The 21,652-nt window shown below is 40.1% G+C and overlaps 1 protein-coding gene across 6 annotated transcripts in view; it reads left to right on the top strand.

Moving 5' to 3' along the window:
• Nucleotides 1-21,652, top strand: part of LOC112257871 (flotillin-2a) — a 33,575-nt gene continuing 11,923 nt past the window's right edge. For 2 of the 6 annotated variants that reach the window (XM_024431792.2, XM_042326837.1), the window contains exons 1-2: nucleotides 1-237; nucleotides 12,149-12,230. In XM_024431792.2, the coding sequence (XP_024287560.1) occupies nucleotides 189-237; nucleotides 12,149-12,230 (131 nt within the window). In that variant the 5' untranslated portion in view covers nucleotides 1-188. Of the gene's footprint in view, nucleotides 238-1,365; nucleotides 1,473-12,148; nucleotides 12,231-21,652 lie in introns of those variants that run through there. The other 4 variants (XM_024431795.2, XM_024431791.2, XM_024431794.2 and 1 more) reach the window with 4 other exon arrangements.

Below are 21,652 nucleotides of genomic sequence, written 5' to 3'. Positions count from 1 at the left end.
ACCGGTGCCCCGCGGTTCAGTATGATTGAATCAGCCCAGTGTCTATAAAAACTGTATAATAAAGCAGGGGTTACGCAAGTACATTTGAGGAACGGCACGCGCCAAACGTGCTTGTGGACTGACATAATACCATAGAAGATTTTTAGGCGACAGACGCACTTGGTTTAGGATACGCGTTTTGAAATAACATGGGTAATTGTCATACTGTTGGACCAAATGAGGCCCTTGTTGTTTCAGGTACGTACCGTTACATTCATCTTCAACTTTGTAAATATTAAGTTAATGTTACTTTCATTTGTTAATTACACTGACATGCACATTGGCGCGTTATTATCCCAATGGATAACCTCGTCATTGTGTCATTACCAATTCTGAAAATGTAGACCGTTACTATTCCTCTGACGTTAGCTAGCTAGCTAGCTAGATCACAGATAGCTGACTCACAGTTGCCGCGTTCAAAACAACTGGGTACTCGGAATCTCCGACTTCACTCCGTTCAAAACAACTGGGAACTCGGGGAAAAAACGATTTGAACGGTCAGTCACCCACAACTCGGAATTCCAATTTGGGAACTCGGGCCTCTTTTCTAGTGCTCCGACTTTCCGACCTGAATTATGTTTCCGAGTTTCCAGTTATTTTAAACGCTGCAGTTATGTGTTCCTCAGGGCAGGAGGTACGTATCACTTTTTTCTCTAGATGCCACACCTCTACGACACACCATGTGATTGTAATCAGCATCGCAATCGCACTTATGAATTAAGTAATTGATGCGCATTTCAAGTTTGGGGACGTTGGAACGTTGTGATTATGAATGACGGTCTCCGAGTCGTGAGGGGAGGGAACATGATAGTGGGGTGGGGTGGTGTCTGTGATGTCAGGTCTAATACGTTTGACATTTTAGCAATTTAGCAGCCGATTTTTACCTAGATCGATTTACAGTTACCTATACATTCAGACCACAAATGTCATAGCAGATTTACGTAATACAGATAATGGAATATTACCCATGAAATACAGCACAAATCTAAACGTAGTATAAATAACTTTGGCTAAAAAAACAAGAACATATTAATAGGTATTTACTAATTATGTTAGACATGCTTTTTGCATCTGAAAATGTAATTTCTGGATACTAGACTGCCTGTAGCCTTCTATTTGCAGTGTGGCAATATGAGAGTGGTTGTCATGACTCGTGACATGTGAAACCTGCGCAAACCACTGGAATTTGTGGAAGTATTGCTGATGGCTTTATTTCATCCATATGAGTTAAGTTAGAGACATTAGATTTAGCGTGAGGTCTTTTAAGGTCTGGAAACTGACTCTATCTTTACAGACCCTGATCTGTAGCAGCACTGGAGAACTGCAATTAACTATGTTATGTTGGTAAATGTAGCTGTGTATGTGCCTTGAAAGAATACAATGTCATTTTCAGGCAGTTTCAAGGACAGACTTCCCTCGGTCCACTAGGATACGTGAGTAGTTAGGCTATGTTATCTTAGTCTTTTGTAGAAAGTTACACAAATTAGGCATGATATCATAATCAACCCTTTTGATTGTGTTTTATTATTGAGACAGATAGTATGTATGAGGATTACAAATCACTCAGCAAAATCCGATTTGATTGTTTATGTAACGTTGGTTAGAGAAGAAAGAATCAGATTTGTACTCGTCTTGTACAGATTGCAGTAGTTTGACTGTGGTTTGGGGTGTAGCCTACTACAGTGCAGAGTAGTTTGTTTTCATCATAACCTCTTTGAGAAACCAGTTTCCTGTCTAATATTTTATTTGCCGAATACAACAGGTGTAGACCTTAACGTGAAATGCTTACTTACAAGCCCTTAAACAACAATGCAGTTCAAGAAATAAAGTTAAGAAAATATTTACTAGGAAAATATTTAAGGCTATATACAGGAGGTACAGGGACAGGGGGTACAGGTTAGTCAAGGTAAGTTGTACATGTAGGTAAGGGTAAAGTGGCTGCATAGATAATAAACAGCGAGTAGCAGCAGTGTAAAAACAAAGGGGGGTGTCAATGTTAATAGTCTGGGTGGCCATTTGATTAATTGTTCAGCAGTCTTATGGCTTGGGGGTCATCCTGACATATTTTGTTAAGGATCCTTTTGGACCTAGACTTGGCACTCCGGTACCGCTTGCTGTGCGGTAACAGAGAACAGTTTATGACTTGGGTGAATGGAGTCTTTGACAATTTTTTGGGGCCTTCCTCTGACCGTGATAGTTTGTTGGTGATGTGGACACACTCGATCACTACAGCCCTGTTGATGTGAATGAGGGTGTGTTCGGCCCTCCCTTTCCTGTAGTCCACAATCAGCTCATTTGTCTTGCTCACGTTGAGGGAGGGGTTTTTGTCCTGGCACCACACTGTCAAGTCTCTGACGACCTCCCTATAGGCTATCAGGACTACATTCCTTACTGAATGAAAGAACAGCTCTTAAATCTTCCATTGTGGTGAAACCAGAGGTATGAGTCACCAGATGACTATGGAAACCCAAATGTCAGGAAGAATTATGGTCACGTGATCCATACTACAGTGACCCTCACTTTTCCTTTTGTCACTAGATGACCATGCTGCAACTGACCGAAGAGTTGATGAGCAAGTACATGAGCTGTCTTTGTAACTTTAGGGTTATGGTTTGGTTTAAGGTCCGGGGTTAGGTTTAGGGGGTCAAAGTTAGGTTAAGGCACAGGCTAGCTTCTCTCATTCCCCATGAAATTCATAATGGCGCCGGAGGAGATGGCTGCTGTTTTACGGTCTCCTAACCAATTGTGCTATTGTGAGTTTTCGTGTAATTTAAACTTATTTTGTACATAATGTTTCTGCCACTGTCTTATGACCGAAAAGCGCTTCCGGATATCAGGATAGTGATTACTCACCTCGTACTGGACAAATGTTTTCTTTTACGAGTCAGATGCAAAGGATTTACTCCAGACACCTGACAAGGCCCAAATTCCCGTGATTTACATGGGAAAGAGACAGCGATATCAGGGACGTAGGTCATGGTGCCTTGTAAGGATCCGACGGCGAGTTGGTAATCTGCCTCTACCATCAGTCCTATTAACCAATTTACAATCATTGGATAACAAAATAGACTAACTACGATCACTAATATCATACCAATGGGACATTAAAACCTCTTTGGGATAGGCGTGCTGCTAGCGCCCGGCCTCGACAACATCCGGTGAAATTGCAGAGCGCGAAATGCATGACAGAAATCGTAATATTAAACATTCATGAAAATACAAGTGTCATACATAATTTAAAAGCTTAACTACTTGTTAATCCAGCCGCTTTGTCAGATTTCAAAAAGGCTTTACGGCGAAAGCACACTATGCGACTATCTGAGGACAGCGCCCTGCACAAAAGCATTACATACATTTTCCAACCTAGCAGAGGTTGGTAAATGTCGATAAAATAAATCACATACCTTTGAAGATCTTCATCTGGTTGCAATCACAAGGGTCCCAGCTACATAACAAATGGTCCTTTTGTTCAATGAAGTCCTTATTTATATCCCCAAAAGTTTGTTTCATTGGTGCGCTAGACTCGGTAATCCACCGGATTCCCTTGTTCAAATTGCATACAAATGAATCTCGTAAGTTACCAATAAACTTCTTCCAAACATATCAAACAACATTCCTATTCAATCCTTAGGTACCCTAATATGTAAATAAATGTTCAAATTTAAGATGGAGAATACCGGAGACTATTACCGGAGATAAATAACGAAGTACGTGCACTCACAGGAACACGCAACAAACACTACAGCCAAACTAGGAGCCACTTTATAATTAAAAAAAAAAAAAAAACAAGCCTGAAACTCTTTCTAAAGACTGACATCTAGTGGAAGCAATAGGAACTGCAATCTGGGAGGTATTCCTTTTGTATTCCCATTGACGGCCATAGTAATCAAGGGTGAGCTGAAAAAAGAGATCTGGCTGGATTGTCTTCGGGTTTTTGCCTGCCATATCAGTTCTGTTATACTCACAGACATTATTTTAACAGTTTTGGAAATTTTAGTGTTCGATACAATAGTAATTATATGCATATCCTAGCTTCTGGGCCTGAGTAACAGGCAGTTTACTTTGGGTACCTCATTCATCCAAACTTCTGAATACTGCCCCCTAGCTGAAGAAGTTTTAAACTGTAATATCTTATGTTTAACCGAGTCGTGGCTAATTGACAACGTGAATAACATACAGCTGGTGCGGTTTACTCTGCATCTGCAAGATGGAACAGCCGCCTCCGGTGAGACAAGAGGTTACGGTCTGTGTATATTTATAAACAACAGCTGGTGCACGAAATCTAATAGTAAGGAAGTCTTGAGGATTTCCTCTACCTCAGGAGAACAAATCCTATCTCATGATAAGCTGTAGACCACTGTCATGACGTTGCCCTCTTTGGGTACAGCAAGCCCCATCCCCCTTTCCCTGCCTCCCCCTTGCCTCCTTCAACTAGGCTGCTGTGGTCAGAGAGGTCGTAAATTCCTGAGGAGAAGACCCTGCCTCATGGCCACACAGTATAAGAGAATTTTCATAGAGAACAAAGGAATTTCTTCCACCTCGCAGAGCTTGAGGGCCGAACAAATTTCATGTTCCGGAAAAGGTATAAAAGATCGGTGAAGAATCCAGCTACGAACTGGTCTGTGTGTTACAACTTGGTGAAGCTCATGGGAGACGGTGTGGCCACATTACCATAACACTGTTTATATAATAGCCTCAGATATGAGGTTTACATCTAATTGTATAAGATGAGTGAGTATGATACTGTTTACACAATTTTACAATGTGGTTTTGGTCTGTTTAATGCAGGAAACGCCAATTCCCTTTTGAGTTGAACTAAATCAGAGGACCGCCCCTGAGCCCAGTTAAGGTCAGGCATCCCGGGACAGCCCCTTTTCTGCAATTCCGAATAAACCCCAACTTTGAGAAATTATCACCAGACCATGTTGTCCTCCATTACGAGGGGACAAAGGTTGTAGACCATTGCTGAATCTTTTAACCATACCACGTGGTAAACTCTTAGACTATCGATACCGACAGAATAAGAACAAGTCTTTGATATGAATTACTAGTCTGCAGCTAGGAATTCGGTATCATTGAATGCGAAGAACGACAACCGCTGAAACATCCATTCTATAACGAATTAATGAATGTCACTCTGAACAATCCACTCTAACCACAGAGAGAGGGAGAGAGACAGATAATTCTACAAAAGAAATAAACTTTTCACCAGCGATCAAGACTACACACTGAGCGTAAATATATATTGATTGCAATTGTTCCCGAATGAGTGAGCGTTCATGTGTAAAGGATTAGCATTTCAATTGTTATAATTATTAACTCTGTAGTGACTTCTTGGTCAACCACCACTTCCCTTTTGTCTAACAAGCCGCGATGCCGGTTTAGCCCACTAGGGCACTTTCTTGTACAATTCTTGTAACCATATTGACTGTTTATGCATTTCTGTGAATTACTTGGTTAGTAATAAATAAATTATTTAAGACAATTGATGTATGGATGACTCGTAGTGAAGACTGGGTTCGTGCAGATAACCAATAATTTACGACGTTTGGAATGAGACTAAAGTGAGGTAAAATAAATAATTCATTAATCAGACTATTTGATCAGATATAAAATATCTGAAAAGTTATTTTAGGAAATTATAACTTTAATCTGAATATTGTCCTTGGTGCCCCGACTTCCTAGTTAATTACAGTTACATGATTGATCAGTTTAATCGCGTAATACTAATTACATAGAATCTTTGTTTAAAAACTACGTCTTCAATTTAAAGATAGTAAAGACACAACTATTTACAAAGAGTTTATCTATAGTCTTCATAACTGTCTATTTACCACTTTACCACCACAAACCAATGCTGTCACTAAGACTGCAGTCAACGAGCTGTATACGGCCATAAGCAAACAGGAAAACGCTCATCCAGAGGCGGTGCTTTGGTGGCTGGAGACTTTAATGCAGGGAAACGTAAATACGTTTTACTTGTATGATAAATGTGCAACCAGAGGGGAAAAAACTCTAGACCACCTTTACTCCACACACAGATTCGTACAAAGATCTCCCTGCATTTGGCAAATCTGACCACAATTCTATCCTCCTGTTTGCATGCAAAAACTAAAGCAGGAAGCACCAGTGGCTCGGTCAATATAGAAGTGGTCAGATGACGCAGATGCTAAGCTACAGGACTGTTTTGCTAGCACAGACTGGAATATGTTCCAGGATTCTTCCGATGGCATTGAGGAGTACACCACATCAGTCATTGGCTTCATCAATAAGTGCATCGACAACATCGTCTGCACAGTAACTGTATGTACATACTCCAACCAGAAGCCATGGATTACAGTTAACATTCGCACTGAGCTAAAGGGTAGAGCTGCCTCATTCAAGGAGTGGGACTCTAACCCGGAAGCTTATAAGGAATCCTGCTATGCCCTCCAACGAACCATCACAGGATCAATACAGAACTAGGATTGAATCGTACAACACCGGCTCTGACGTTCGTCGGATGTGGCAGGGCTTAAACTATTAGACTACAAAGGGAAGCACAGCCGTGCGCTGCCCAGTGACACGAGCCTACCAGATGAGCTAAATCACTTCTCTGCTCGCTTCGAGGCAAGCAACACTGAAGCATTCATGAGAGCATCAGATGTTCCAGAAGACTGTGATCACGCTCTCCGTAGCCGATGTGAGTAAGACATTTAAACTAGGGATGCACCGATATGACATTTTTGGCTGATATCCGATATTTTCCTTGCCAAAAACGATACCGATATTTACAATTCTAGCAGCCTTTTAACCTCTCTAGGGTATGTGGGACGCTAGCATCCCACCTGGCCAACATCCAGTGAGATTGCAGAGTGCCAAATTCAAATACAGAAATAAAAATTCAGAAAACAAAACATATTTTACATAGGTTTAAAGATTAACTTCTTGTGACTCCAACCACTGTGTCAGATTTAAAATGCTTTACGGTGAAAGCATACCTTACGATTATTTGAGAACGTAGCCCAGACCCTTTTTTTTTTTTTTTTTACTTAACACTTTTTCTTTACTGCATTGTTGTTTAATAAGGGCTTTAAGGTAAACATTTCAATAAGGTCTGCACCTATTGTGTTTGGTGCATGTGACAAAGACAATTTGATAACTGTCCATTATGAACAGACCACCCACTAGTAACACTTATGATTTTCTCTTAGAATAAAAAAGTTTACTAAAATAGGACTTTCTTCTTCTAAGAAACAAAGTCCTAGCCATAGCGCATGAATCAACCAGGCATGAAGCGAGCCTAAATGTGATGCCATGCTTTTTAAGGGGTAAATTCTCACTCCCATGGTGGGCTCTAGTATGTGGAGTCTGTCTGGCATCTGAAGTATTCTGAGGGAAGCAGAGCAGCAGCTGTGACCACAAGTGAGTCACTGAAATAATCCATCCTTCCAGGGTCCGTTTCAGCATTGCTCCTCTCCACTTTGGAGACCTGCATTAAGACGTCCATCTTGTAATATGGCCCACACCCCTCATTGCAAAATTTCAGTATGCAATGAGTGCTGAATGGTACTGGGAGTCTCTGACCAGCACGTAGGGCTGGGCAATATTGCATAAAAAGTCATCTAGATTTTTAAATTGAGTGGCATTTCACCATACATGCATACATACATAGTATTAGAGGTTGACCGATTTTTAATCTGAATGGCCGATTTAATTAGGGCCGATTTTCAAGTTTTCATAACAATCGGAAATCAGTCATTTTGGACACCAATTTTTGCCCATTTTTATTTTTTTAAATATTTTTTTACACATTTTATTTAATCTTTAACTAGGCAAGTCAGTTAAGAACACATTCTTATTTTCAATGAATGCCTTGGAACGGTGGGTTAACTGCCTTGTTCAGGGGCAGAACGACAGATTTTTACCTTGTCAGCTCAGATTCAATCTTGCAACCTTACAGTTAACTAGTCCAACGCTCTAACCACCTGCCTCACGAGGAGCCTGCCTGTTACACGAATGCAGTAAGAAGCCAAGGTAAGATGCTAGCTAGCATTAAACTTAATCAATCATAATCACTAGTTAACTACACATGGTTGATATTACTAGTTTATCTAGCGTGTCCTGCGTTGCATATAATCGCTGCAGTGCGCATTTGTGAAAAAGGACTGTTACTCCAACGTGTACCTAACCATAAATTCCATGCCTTTCTTTAAAATCAATACACAGAAGTATATATTTTTAAACCTGCATATTTAGCTAAAAGAAATCTAGGTTAGCAGGCAATATTAACCAGGTGAAATTGTGTCGTGTCATGTCTTGCGTTCATTGCACGCAGAGTCAGGGTATATGCAACAGTTTGGGCCGCCTGGCTCATTGTGAACTAATTTGCCAGAATTTTACATAATTATGACATAACATTAAAGGTTGTGCAATGTAACAAGAATATTTAGACTGATGGATGCCACCCGAAACGGTTCCGTATTTCACTGAAAGAATAAAGGTCTTGTTTTCGAGATGATAGTTTCTGGATTTGACCATATTAATGATCTAAGGCTCGTGCCATGTAAGAAAGCTAATGTTTAAGTTCCTTGCTCAGGACATGAGAACATATGAAAGCTGGTGGTTCCTTTTAACACGAGTCTTCAATATTCCCAGGTAAGAAGTTTTAGGTTGTAGTTATTATAGGAATATTTCTCTCTATACCATTTGCATTTCATATACTTTGGATGTTCTTATAGGCACTATAGTATTGCCAGTGTAACAGTATAGCTTCCGTCCCTCTCCTCGCCCCTACCTGGGCTCGAACCAGGAATGCATCGACAACAGCCACACTCGAAGCAGCGTTACCCATCGCTCCACAAAAGCCGCGGCCCTTGCGGAGCAAGGGGAATAACTACTACAAATCTCAGAGTGAGTTACCTTTGAAACGTTATTAACGCGCACCCCGCTAACTAGCTAACCATTTATCGGTTACACCAGCCATTAGGCTGATAGGCTTGAAGTCATAAACAGCGCTGTGCTTGTGAAGAAATACAGGCAAAACACACAAGTGCTGTTTGAATGAATGCTTACGAGCCTGCTGCTGCCTACCATCGCTCAGTCCGACTGCTCTATCAAATCATAGACTTAATTATAACATAACACAGAAATACAAGCTTTTGGTCATTAATATGGTCGAATCCGGAAACTATCATTTCGAAAACAAAACGTTTATTTCAGTGAAATATGGAACCGTTCGGTATTTTATCTAATGGGTGGCATCCCTAAGTCTAAATATTCTTGTTACATTGTACAACCTTCAATGTTATGTCATCATTATGTAAAATTCTGGCAAATTCGTTCGTAATGAGCCAGGCGGCCTAAACTGTTGCATGTACTCTGACTCTGCGTGCAATGAATGCAAGAGAAGTGACACAATTTCACCTGGTTAATATTGCCTGCTAACCTGGATTTCTTTTAGCTAAACATGCAGGTTTAAATATATATAAATAGAAGTATATATTTATATTATATGTGTATTGATTTTAACAAAGGCATTGGTGTTTATGGTTAGGTACAATCATGGAACGATTGGGCTTTTTTTCGCAAAGGCGCTTTTGTTAAATCATCCCTCAGCGTTGCATCGATTATATGCAACGCAGGACACGCTAGATAAACTAGTAATATCATCAACCATGTGTAGTTAACTAGTGATTATGATTGTTTTTTATGAGATGTTTTTAATGCTAGCTAGCAACTTACCTTGGCTTCTACTGCATTTGTGTAACAGGCAGGCTCCTCGTGGAGTGCAATGAGGCAGGTGGTTAGAGCGTTAGACTTGTTAACCGTAAGGTTGCAAGATTGAATCCCAGAGCTGACAAGGTAAAAGCTGTCGTTCTGCCCCTGAACAAGGCAGTTAACCCACCATTCCTAGGCTGTCATTGAAAATAAGAATGTGTTCTTAACTGACTTGCCTAGTTGAATAAAGGTGTAAAAAAAAATCTGCAAAATCGGTGTCCAAAATGACTGATTTCCGATTGTTATGAAAACTCGAAATTGGCCATTTCGATTAATCGGTCGACCTCTAGTGTGAATACTTTCTGAAGGCACTGTAAATAGCCTCTGAGCGGGATGCCCTTGCAGCTAAACTGTCATTCTGTAGGCTTAATAATAAGTTAGCGATTGTTTGCAGTTAAGACAAGCCAGCGTCTCCCACTCGTGGGTGTCGTGAAAGCTGGACATTTCTGGTCAACAGCCAGAAATGCTTGGTACTGCTTGCTGTGAGTTTTAAACCTGTATTGCTAGTGATTTATCAGAGCCAGAATACCTTAGATGAAGGGTTATTTGTTTGGCGGTGGGTCAGTCATGGTGTGGGGTGGCATTTCTTTGGGGGGCCACACAGCCCTCCATGTGCTCGCCAGTGGTAGCCTGACTGCCATTAGGTACCGAGATGAGATCCTCAGACCCCTTTTGAGACCATATGCTGGTGTGGTTGGCCCTGGGTTCCTCCTAATGCAAGACAATGCTAGACCTCATGTGGCTGGAGTGTCAGTAGTTCCTGCAAGAGTAAGGCATTGATGCTATAGACTGGCCCGCCCGTTCCCCAGACCTGAATCCAATTGAGCACATCTGGGACATCATGTCTCGCTCCATCCACCAACGCCACGGTGCACCACACTGTCCAGGAGTTGACGGATGCTTTAGTCCAGGTCTGGGAGGAGTTCCCTCAGGAGACCATCCGCCACCTCATCAGGAGCATGCCCAGGCGTTGTAGGGAGGTCATACAGGCACGTGGAGGCCACACACACTACTGAGCCTAATTTTGACTTGTTTTAAGGACATTACATCAAAGTTGGATCAGCCTGTAGTGTGGTTTTCCACTTTTAATTTTGAGTGTGACTCCAAATCCAGACCTCCATGGGTTGATAAATTTGATTTCCATTGATCATTTTTGTGATTTTGTTGTCAGCACATTCAACTATGTAAAGAAAAAAATATTTAATAAGAATATTTCATTCATTCAGGATCTAGGATGTGTTATTTTAGTGTTCCCTTTATTTTTTTGAGCAGTGTACATTTGCTCAATGAGCACTTTTCTCTCATACATTGTTACTTGTTGGTTAGCTAGCTAGCAAATGTTATTAGCATAGACATGATGAGTCAAAACACCTCAAAACAAGACATGGTATCAATAAGATATGAGCTGCCTACGATTCTCCACATGGCAGCTTCCTTGTCATAGCTAGCAACTATTTGACCCTTTAATCATAACACCGAGTTCTGCCCCGTCATTGCGCCGTGCATCGCTTTTGTGAAGTAATCTAACCTGTCGGAAGAATGGCGTGGAGAAATAATCCCCTTAATGTCATAGCTGTCTTTGTTAGTTTATTTACTCTAGGCCTTATCATAGCCTGGGGGGGGCGACAACCACTACCAGTAAAAAACCTTTTGATAACTGCCATTTGTTAGCACAATTGTGTTTTCCAGAACTTTATTTCTCATTTGCGTGTGAGCTAACTTTCCTGCAGTAGAAGTGTCACCACCATCAATTGGGGTTTGTTGGTGTATGTGGAGCAAGTGTTGAAGTGTAAGTGCCAGGGGAAGTTCTTAGTGAGAGTGTTTCGTTTGTGGTCTACAGGAGGCTTGTTGTGACTGTAAATCCAGTTAAATAACTTGTTTCTACATGCGGCCTAAAACACTCACAAATACACTGAACTAAGAGGGGAATAACACATATAGTATGGCACTGTAATAGGTAAACACTAAATTGGGTTTGTTTGTAGGCATGTGTAGGGGTGGTACAGCTTTGGTTGACTTGATACCCTATGAATTTATGGTTCATTGTTATAGTACTGTAGCAAAGAATTTCAATCCCAATCTACATTCAGTTAGATTTATTGACCTATATTCCAACCACTACCACCCACTCCTCCCTGGTACCTCAGCTCTTCAAACTGAGGTCTGATACCATGATACTGGTCTGGTTTACTGTGGTCTAATAATAGTGTAATACTCTGATAATGATACTGCAGTGCAATGACAATGACTAACAATGTGTTCAGTGTAAAATACAGTACTATTTCTATGGTGTTATCATCAGTGATAGTGGTTACAATGTCATACTCATGTTGTCTGTGTTGGCCAACAGGTGGTTGCTGTGGCTCTGATGGGAAGACATATGTGGTGGGAGGCTGGTCATGGGCCTGGTGGCTCATCACAGACATCCAGAGGTAAGGAAAAGGTGTAACCCATTCACAGGATTTAGGTAGCCTACAGTTTGGAAATCTACAATGCAATGGAGTGATTTCAGTGCCAACAAACTATTTGATTTCAATATTTCTGAATTTGTATTTAGATATGCCTATTGAATTTGAATTCAATATTTTGGGGTTTGTAATGAACAAAGTGAACCATTGAATTAATAAATTTAACTTGAATAAATATTGCATTCAGTTTTAAAATTCAATATTTATTTCAATATTGCATTCATTGTCTGTGCTTGAAACTAGACTTGATAAATGTTGAATTTAAATATTAAATTGAATTGTAAAACTGAATGCAATCTTCAGTTTCAAATCATAAAATACAAGTTCACTTTATGAATTCAATGATTACATTTGCATTACAAATTCAGAAATATTGAATTCAAGTACAGTTTCTGTTGGCACTGAAATCGCTCTACACTGCCCTAACATCCAGCCATTATTTGCCTCCATTTGTGCCTATTGTTTGTTGGTAGACAAATTAGTATTTTTAAACCTCAACGCCATATTTAAAACTGTGCCCATTTATCCTGACATCTACACCACACATTTAAACATATTTCCAAGCTACGTTAGATATTATAGTCTCTTTACCAACACAAAAGAGAATGAGTTTTGTTATATTATAAACTGGACAAGTGGTTTGTGTGTGTGTAAACACAGCACCCACTACTCAGCTGCTCTCGAACACAACATTGCAGCCAACAACCCCTGTACACACTACAGCACAGCATTGAAATGGAAAGACAAACACTGACAGAGGTTAGGGAAGGTCAGGTGCAGTTCATTCTCACTGAATTCTGTTCTCCTGCTACAGACAGATAATACAGTGCCTTGCGAAAGTATTTGGCCCCCTTGAACTTTGCGACCTTTTGCCACATTTCAGGCTTCAAACATAAAGATATAAAACTGTATTTTTTTGTGAAGAATCAACAACAAGTGGGACACAATCATGAAGTGGAACGACATTTATTGGATATTTCAAACTTTTTTAACAAATCAAAAACTGAAAAATTGGGCGTGCAAAATTATTCAGCCCCCTTAAGTTAATACTTTGTAGCGCCACATTTTGCTGCGATTACAGCTGTAAGTCGCTTGGGGTATGTCTATCAGTTTTGCACATCGAGAGACTGACATTTTTTCCCATTCCTCCTTGCAAAACAGCTCGAGCTCAGTGAGGTTGGATGGAGAGCATTTGTGAACAGCAGTTTTCAGTTCTTTCCACAGATTCTCGATTGGATTCAGGTCTGGACTTTGACTTGGCCATTCTAACACCTGGATATGTTTATTTTTGAACCATTCCATTGTAGATTTTGCTTTATGTTTTGGATCATTGTCTTGTTGGAAGACAAATCTCCGTCCCAGTCTCAGGTCTTTTGCAGACTCCATCAGGTTTTCTTCCAGAATGGTCCTGTATTTGGCTCCATCCATCTTCCCATCAATTTTAACCATCTTCCCTGTCCCTGCTGAAGAAAAGCAGGCCCAAACCATGATGCTACCACCACCATGTTTGACAGTGGGGATGGTGTGTTCAGGGTGATGAGCTGTGTTGCTTTTATGCCAAACATAACGTTTTGCATTGTTGCCAAAAAGTTAAATTTTGGTTTCATCTGACCAGAACACCTTCTTCCACATGTTTGGTGTCTCCCAGGTGGCCTGTGGCAAACTTTAAACAACACTTTTTATGGATATCTTTAAGAAATGGCTTTCTTCTTGCCACTCTTCCATAAAGGCCAGATTTGTACAATATACGACTGATTGTTGTCCTATGGACAGTCTCCCACCTCAGCTGTAGATCTCTGCAGTTCATCCAGAGTGATCATGGGCCTCTTGGCTGCATCTCTGATCAGTCTTCTCCTTGTATGAGCTGAAAGTTTAGAGGGACGGCCAGGTCTTGGTAGATTTGCAGTGGTCTGATACTCCTTCCATTTCAATATTATCACTTGCACAGAGCTCCTTGGGATGTTTAAAGCTTGGGAAATCTTTTTGTATCCAAATCTGGCTTTAAACTTCTTCACAACAGTATCTTGGACCTGCCTGGTGTGTTCCTTGTTCTTCATGATGCTCTCTGCGCTTTTAACGGACCTCTGAGACTATCACAGTGCAGGTGCATTTATACGGAGACTTGATTACACACAGGTGGATTGTATTTATTATCATTAGTCATTTAGGTCAACATTGGATCATTCAGAGATCCTCACTGAACTTCTGGAGAGAGTTTGCTGCACTGAAAGTAAAGGGGCTGAATAATTTTGCACGCCCAATTTTTCAGTTTTTGATTTGTTAAAATGTTTTGAAATATCCAATAAATGTCGTTCCACTTCATGATTGTGTCCCACTTGTTGTTGATTCTTCACAAAAAAATACAGTTTTATATCTTTATGTTTGAAGCCTGAAATGTGGCAGAAGGTCGCAAAGTTCAAGGGGGCCGAATACTTTCGCAAGGCACTGTATTACAGTTGGCCTGTATTTAACAAATAAACATTTTATTTTCCACAGCGCATATGATAATTGTGAAATCAAGTCGAAAAGATTAAAACATTTGCGGTGATCGTTTTTAGATCTCTGAACACAACAAATCCCATGACAATTTATTTGCTGCATTTTCCCTTAACTACATATACAGTATTGTTAATGTTATACATTTAATGTATTATGTGTATGTTTGTTCCCTCTTTTGTTTCTGCCATGCTAACTAACCTGCCTTGCCTGGTATGTGTCTCTCTGCCCTGCCGTGTCTTGGATGATGTCCGAACTAGCTTCAAGCTATAAAGACAAGTTGTGAATCCCAAACCACACCCTCTCTCCTACCAACTTGCTCAGAGGGCCCTCTGTTATCACGTGTTGCTGACAACTTCAAGGGTGACTTCCAGAGAGTGGCGATGGGCTCAATAAACCCATCAACTGCGGGACACACTCTTGACTTGAATGATGGAATTCATGTTCCACTTTTAAATGATAAAACGAGCATGAAATTCAAATTAATAAACCTCCGTAACAGTTAAACGTTTCATTTGGGAGGTATTTCGTCTGTTACATGTGTCAAGTCTCGAAATAAGTCATCAACAAATGCATGTGACATGTAATTAGCCACACCTCTTTTCTTTTGTAAGAAATTCAAACATTTTGCAGTGCATGTTGGGATAGCTCTGATGCTTGCAACCTGGCTGGCTCGGTCAAAATGGCTATCTGAAGGTCTAATTAAACCCTACACCTTCAATAATTTTCACTCCCTCAGCTTTGGGACACTTGTGCAAATGGAGGAGGTGTGCATAAACATGCAAATGGAGGGGCGAGGGGAGGGGGGGGTGATTTGGGATTCAGCCAAGGGCTTTTGTCTAGTTGCTAGGATACCTGCCAGTAAGGCTCTAATTAAAGTGAAGTAGAGGCATGGGATGGCTCAAGTGTTTGTTGCCTGTGGCACTCTTTTACGGTTGTTTTCACACTTGGTCCCTTTCAGACAAAACTTGTGCTATTTTTGGAAATTTATTAGTGATTGTCAAGGATGCACGAAGTTAGTTCTGATTTAATTTATTTTTTGCATTGTGATCTATAAGCTAAGAGTTTCAAACTTTATTCGATTGTGGGGTTTGGATAGTGTGAAGTACTAAAGATAAGACAATCATTAATCAAGTCGCTTTGGATAAGCGCGTCTGCTAAATGACTAAAATGTAAAAACATGTAAATATGTTAACAATAATATTTACATATAGCAGAAGAATAACTGCAGATTAAATAATGCTGTAATTGAAAATTGTACACCCAATGTGAACATCTCATGAGAATCACAACTAAAATCAACTCTCGCTCTTAAAGAGGCAAGCTGCCTAAGCTTTAAGAGCTAGAATTGATTTTAGTTGTGATTCTCATCAAATATGTTTTCTCATTGGGTGTACAATTTTTAATTACAGTATTTAATCTGCAGTTATTCTTCTGCTATTTATTGTTCTATTTAAATATTATTGTTAACATATTTACATGTTAATAGTATTTTACATTTTAGTCATTTAGCAGACGCTCTTACCCAAAGCGACTTGATTAGAAATATTTTGTCTATCTTTTAACTAAATGCAATCTATTAGCTTCCAAAATGTAAGTAGGTACAATGCCTTGAGAAAGTATTCATACCACTTGATTTATTCCACATTTTGTTGTTACAGCCTGAATTCAAAATTGATTTAAAAAATTCACCTCATCTACACACCTACACACTTAAAACTAGTTTTTCAACCTCTCCACAAATTTCTTGTTAACAAACTAGTTTTGGCAAGTCGGTTAGGACATCTACTTTGTGCATGACATAAGTCATTTTTCCAACAATTGTTTAGACAGATTATTTCACTTATAATTCACTATCACAATTCCAGTGGGTCAGAAGTTCACATGCACTAAGTTGACTGCCTTTTAAACAGCTTAGAAAATTCCATACAATTATGTCATGGTTTAAGAAGCTTCTGATAGGCTAATTTACATCATTTGAGTCAATTGGAGGTGTGGCTGTTTTTCAAGGCCTACCTTCAAACTCAGCCTCTTTGCTTGACATCATGGGAAAATCAAAAGAAATCAGCCAAGACCTCAAAATAATTGTAGACCTCCACAAGTCTGATTCATTCAGGCAATTTTCAAATGACTGAAAGTACCACGTTCATCTGTACAAAGAATAGTATGCAAGTATAAACACCATGGTACCACGCAGCCGTCATACCGCTTAAGAAGGTGAAGATGCGTTCTGTCTGCTAGAGATGAACGTACTTTGGTGCGAAAAGTGCAAATCAACCCCAGAACAACAGCAAAGGACCTTGTGAAGATGCTGGAGGAAACGGGTACAAAAGTATCTATATCCACAGTAAAACTAGTCCTATATTGACATAACCTGAAAGGCCGCTTAGCAAGGAAGAAGCCACTGCTTCAAAACTGCCATAAAAAAGCCAGACTACAGTTTGCAACTGCACATGGGGACAAAGATCGTACATTTTGGAGAAATGTCCTCTGGTCTGATGAAACAAAAATAGAACTGTTTTGCCATAATGACCATCGTTATGTTTGGAGGAAAAAGGGGATGGCTTGCAAGCCGAAGAACACCATCTCAACCATGAAGCACGGGGGTGGCAGCATCAATTTGTGACTGCACTTTGCTGCAGGAGGGACTGGTGCACTTCACAAAATAGATGTTATCATGAGGCAGGAAAATGATGTGGATATATTGAAGCAACATCTCAAGACATCAGTCAGGACGCTAAAGCTTGGTTGCAAATGGGTCTTCCAAATGGACAATGACCACAAAATGGCTTAAGGACAACAAAGTCAAGGTATTGGAATGACCATCACATAGCCCTGACAATCCTATAGAAAATTTGTGGGCAGAACTGAAAAAGCGTGTGCGAGCAAGGAGGCCTACAAACCTGACTCTGTTACACCAGCTCTGTCAGGAGGATTGGGCCAAAATTCACCCAACTTATTGTGGAAGCTTGTGGAAGGCTACCCAAAACATTTGACCCAAGTTAAACAATTGAAAGGCAATGCTACCAAATACTAATTGAGTGTATGTAAACTTCTGACACACTGAGAATGTGAAAATCATTTTCTCTAATATTATTCTGACATTTTCACATTCTTAAAATAAAGTGCTGATCCTAACTGACCTAGGACAGATAATTTTTACTAAGATTACATTTCAGGAATTGTGAAAAGCTAAATGTGTTTGGTAAAGGTGTAAACTTCCGACTTCAACTGTGGCCTACCAGAGTAGCCAACCATCAAATGCATCCCATAACATTTTAAAATGGAAATGGCTGTTCTATCATTCATTCTACAGTAGTGTTGAATGTGTGGTGTTCAAAGTAGAACTACATTCCATGAGACTTTAGAAAAAAAAAAGAAAACATGCAGGAATTGACATTAGTCCTTCATACAAGGTGACTGAAAATGTTGTGTTTTATGCAAGAAACCACTTTACAAAATAAAATGCATTATTATTCCCATACCATATATTACAGAGAATCATACAAATTATGCTGCCCTTTGACTACTTGTCTCAAAATACAAAACTACCCTTTTTAAGACGAAGCTCTTTACCTGACTCACTTTTCAATGATGTCTAGAAATGTATATGTTTTCTGCTCTTGTAGGAAGCAATCGCTCCCTTATTGCCGACTACAAATGACCTATAACTGGGCTAATAATATGAACAAAATGTGCGCTCGTGGCTACATGCAGCTCTCGCTTTTGATCTCAATACATGTACATCTACTCACGACCTCTAGTGCTGTAAACACAGTCCAGTTCAAAGTAAATGGCACAGATCCAAAAATGGCAATGGTCAATTTGCATATAGGCCTACTGCAGCTCTGACTGTTTATGCTGCACCGGTCTGTGTAGAGTACAGGCTGAATAGTGTGTGTGAATTCAGTAAAATCCTACTCTGAAGCGTTCTGCCTACAATAAAATCTGTTACATAGTTTGTTTCGGTATGTTGCATTGAAAGTGGCTAATATTGCGTGTCACAATTGCCACAGTAAAGTGAAACGTGGATATTGTCAATACATTAGCACCGCAGTTGCCCTGCCAATGCATTGTTTGGGCCATTTAAAAAATAAATATATTTTTCACAACTTGAGCTAGGCTATATGATCACACCAGTAATAGATCCGTTGTATTACTTGTGAAGCAAAGTTGAGTGCGCATACATTTAAATAATTTGCTTTTTTTATTTTACTGGGCTGAGGGTGCCTGCATCTGATGGTGAGTCTCAGCGGAGGGAGAGCAGTAGACTGAGGGTCCGACTCTCAACATCTCTCCTTTTCCTCCACTGACACTGACCAAAAAGGGACTAAGTCTCCAGCTGATGGTGAATCTCGAGTCGCACCGCATTATTTCTGCCTTGTGTACAAATTGTTGTTACTCCTATGAACTGAGTGAAATATTCCTTAATATAAAAAAAGCCCAAGCCACTAAAAATAACAATGCAAGCCTACAGATATATACACTTCCCTACTCATTACTGCTGCAGTAGTTGTTGTAGCGCTGAGTGGAAATGGAAGAACAAAAAGGGAAGAACAAGCATTTTATGGCTTATACAAAGTGTTGACAGTGCTGAGTAAGAACTTAAACATGAACTCACTCTAGTCATGGTTTTAAACGTTTTGAAATATTACAGTATCAACTTTGCTGTAGTTTTCTTTTATGCCTGCTACGTTACTGCAGACACGGCAATCTGAGCCATTCGATAGGCCTATAGTGCACTTGATTTGCTCTCTGGGCCTGCAGGGAAGCCACCGTTTTCCTTTAGAAACATGAATTGGTTCAAAATGGCAACAGTTCGCCTACTCTGCACGCAGAGCAGCTGAATTGGGTGCACCTACCGCCAACAGCCCTAGACAAAAAATGTAAAATAGGAACAAGGCTTTTATCATATTTTTTTACAGAAGTGTTCAATCTCATGCTTCTCTCTGTGGGCTGATATTTCTGAACTTAGCAGTAGTCTCGGCTATTGCGCGCACAGCTTAGAGGGAACATTGTGTCGGAAGCTTTCCACAGAGATGCTGGCCCAGGTTGATTCCAATGCTTCCCACAGTTATGTCAAGTTGGCTGGATGTCCTTTGGGAAGTGGACCATTCTTGATATACACACACACACACACACACAGGAAACTGTTGAGAGTGAAAAACCCAGCAGTGTTGCTGTTCTTGAGACAAACCGGTGCGCCTGGCACCTGCCATATCCTATTCAAAGGCACTTAAATATTTTGTCTTGCCATTCACCCTCTGAATGGCATACATACACAATCCAATTGTCTTGAGGCTTAAATAATTATTTAACCTGTCTCCTCCCCTTCATCAACACTCATTTTTAAAGTGGATTTAACAAGTCACATCAATAAGGGATCATAGCTTTCACCTGTGTTTACCTGGTCAGTCTATGTCATGGAAAGAACAGGTTTTCTTAATGTTTGTATACTCAGTGTAGATTTGGCCTTATTTTTTAAAATTATTATCCTGCTGAAAGGTGAATTCATCACCCAGGGTCTGGTGGAAGGCAGACTGAACAATGTTTTCTAGTGCTTAGCTCTATTCTGTTTTAGTGTGGGGTTGTCTTTTTTCAGGATTTAAAAAAATTGTCTTAGGATTACAAGCATACCCATAACATGATGCAGCCACTACTATGCTTGAAAATATGGAGTGGTACTCAGTAATGTGTTGTATTGGGTTTGCCCCAAATATAACAGAACACTTTGAAACGTGTATTCAGGACAAAATGTTTAGCTTTTCCACAGTTTTTGCAGTATTACTTTAGTGCCTTTGTTTTATTTTTCTACCTATAGTTGCCCTTTGCGAGGCATTGGAAAACCTCCCTGGTCTTTGTGGTTGAATCTGTGTTTTGGCTTGCCATAACAAAAGGGCTGAATAATTATTTACTCAACATTTCAGCTTTTCATTTTTAATAATTAAAAAAAATCTAAACACAATTCCACTTTGACGTTATGGGGTATTGTGTAACAATGTCAATTTTAAATTCAGGCTAACACAGCAAGATTTTTTTTTAAAGTTAAGGGGTGTGAATACTTTCTGAAGGCACTGTATATCTAGCTGTTTTATAACACTTCCTAGAATGGCTTGTCCTGCACTTTGTTAAAACCCAGAGTGCATTAAGTGAATGTTGGAAAAAGTTGTGGGTTCCTTCCTAAACATAGCAATGGTGATGCAAAGAGGACTTGGACCACAAAATAGGTTAATTGAATTGGCAAAAGAGTTGAGGCCTCATTCAAAGGCAAGGGCAGTGTGAATACAAAGAGGACTGAGTTCTTTAGTTTTTTTGGGGGGGGGTTACCCCAGAGTTCACTTTAAAAATACTGAGATCGGTTCTTTTGAAGAGGACTATATGTGAAAACACCCTAAGAAAGAAGATATCCTAATCTAGCCTGGTCCCTGATCTGTTTGTTCTGTTTGGCATGCCAACAATGACCATAGAAGTTGGCTTTAGAGCACAAACCGATTTCCAGCCTCTAGTTGGACCTCACATATTTTGCATCGATGGTACTAATATATTTTTAACACCTTTCCTATAAATATGATAAAGGACATCCACGTATAGTTTTTCTCTGGTGCATTGTTTTTTATTTTTTTCCCAGCCCCACCTGCATTAGCTGGTAGCCATTAGTTGTTAGCTGTTACCAGCTGGAGAATGGGCCGGGCCCTGAAGGGGGTAACCATAGCTCCCAGCCTCTTCCCGTTTAGTGATGCAGCAATCTTATTAGTGTCTCTGGCCCAATGAGACTTTGATCCCTTTCTCCCATAACACAGACAGAGAAGAAGTCAGAGGCCTGGGGAAGTGATGCTGCAGCCAGCCCCTGCCCTGACTCTGTCTCTCTCAGACATGGACACCGAAGCTGA

This window comes from Oncorhynchus tshawytscha, linkage group LG09, assembly GCF_018296145.1.
Source record: "Oncorhynchus tshawytscha isolate Ot180627B linkage group LG09, Otsh_v2.0, whole genome shotgun sequence".
Taxonomy (NCBI): Eukaryota; Metazoa; Chordata; class Actinopteri; order Salmoniformes; family Salmonidae; genus Oncorhynchus; species Oncorhynchus tshawytscha.
Note: the sequence above shows the minus strand (reverse complement) of the source record. Positions and strands in the feature narration are given on the sequence as shown.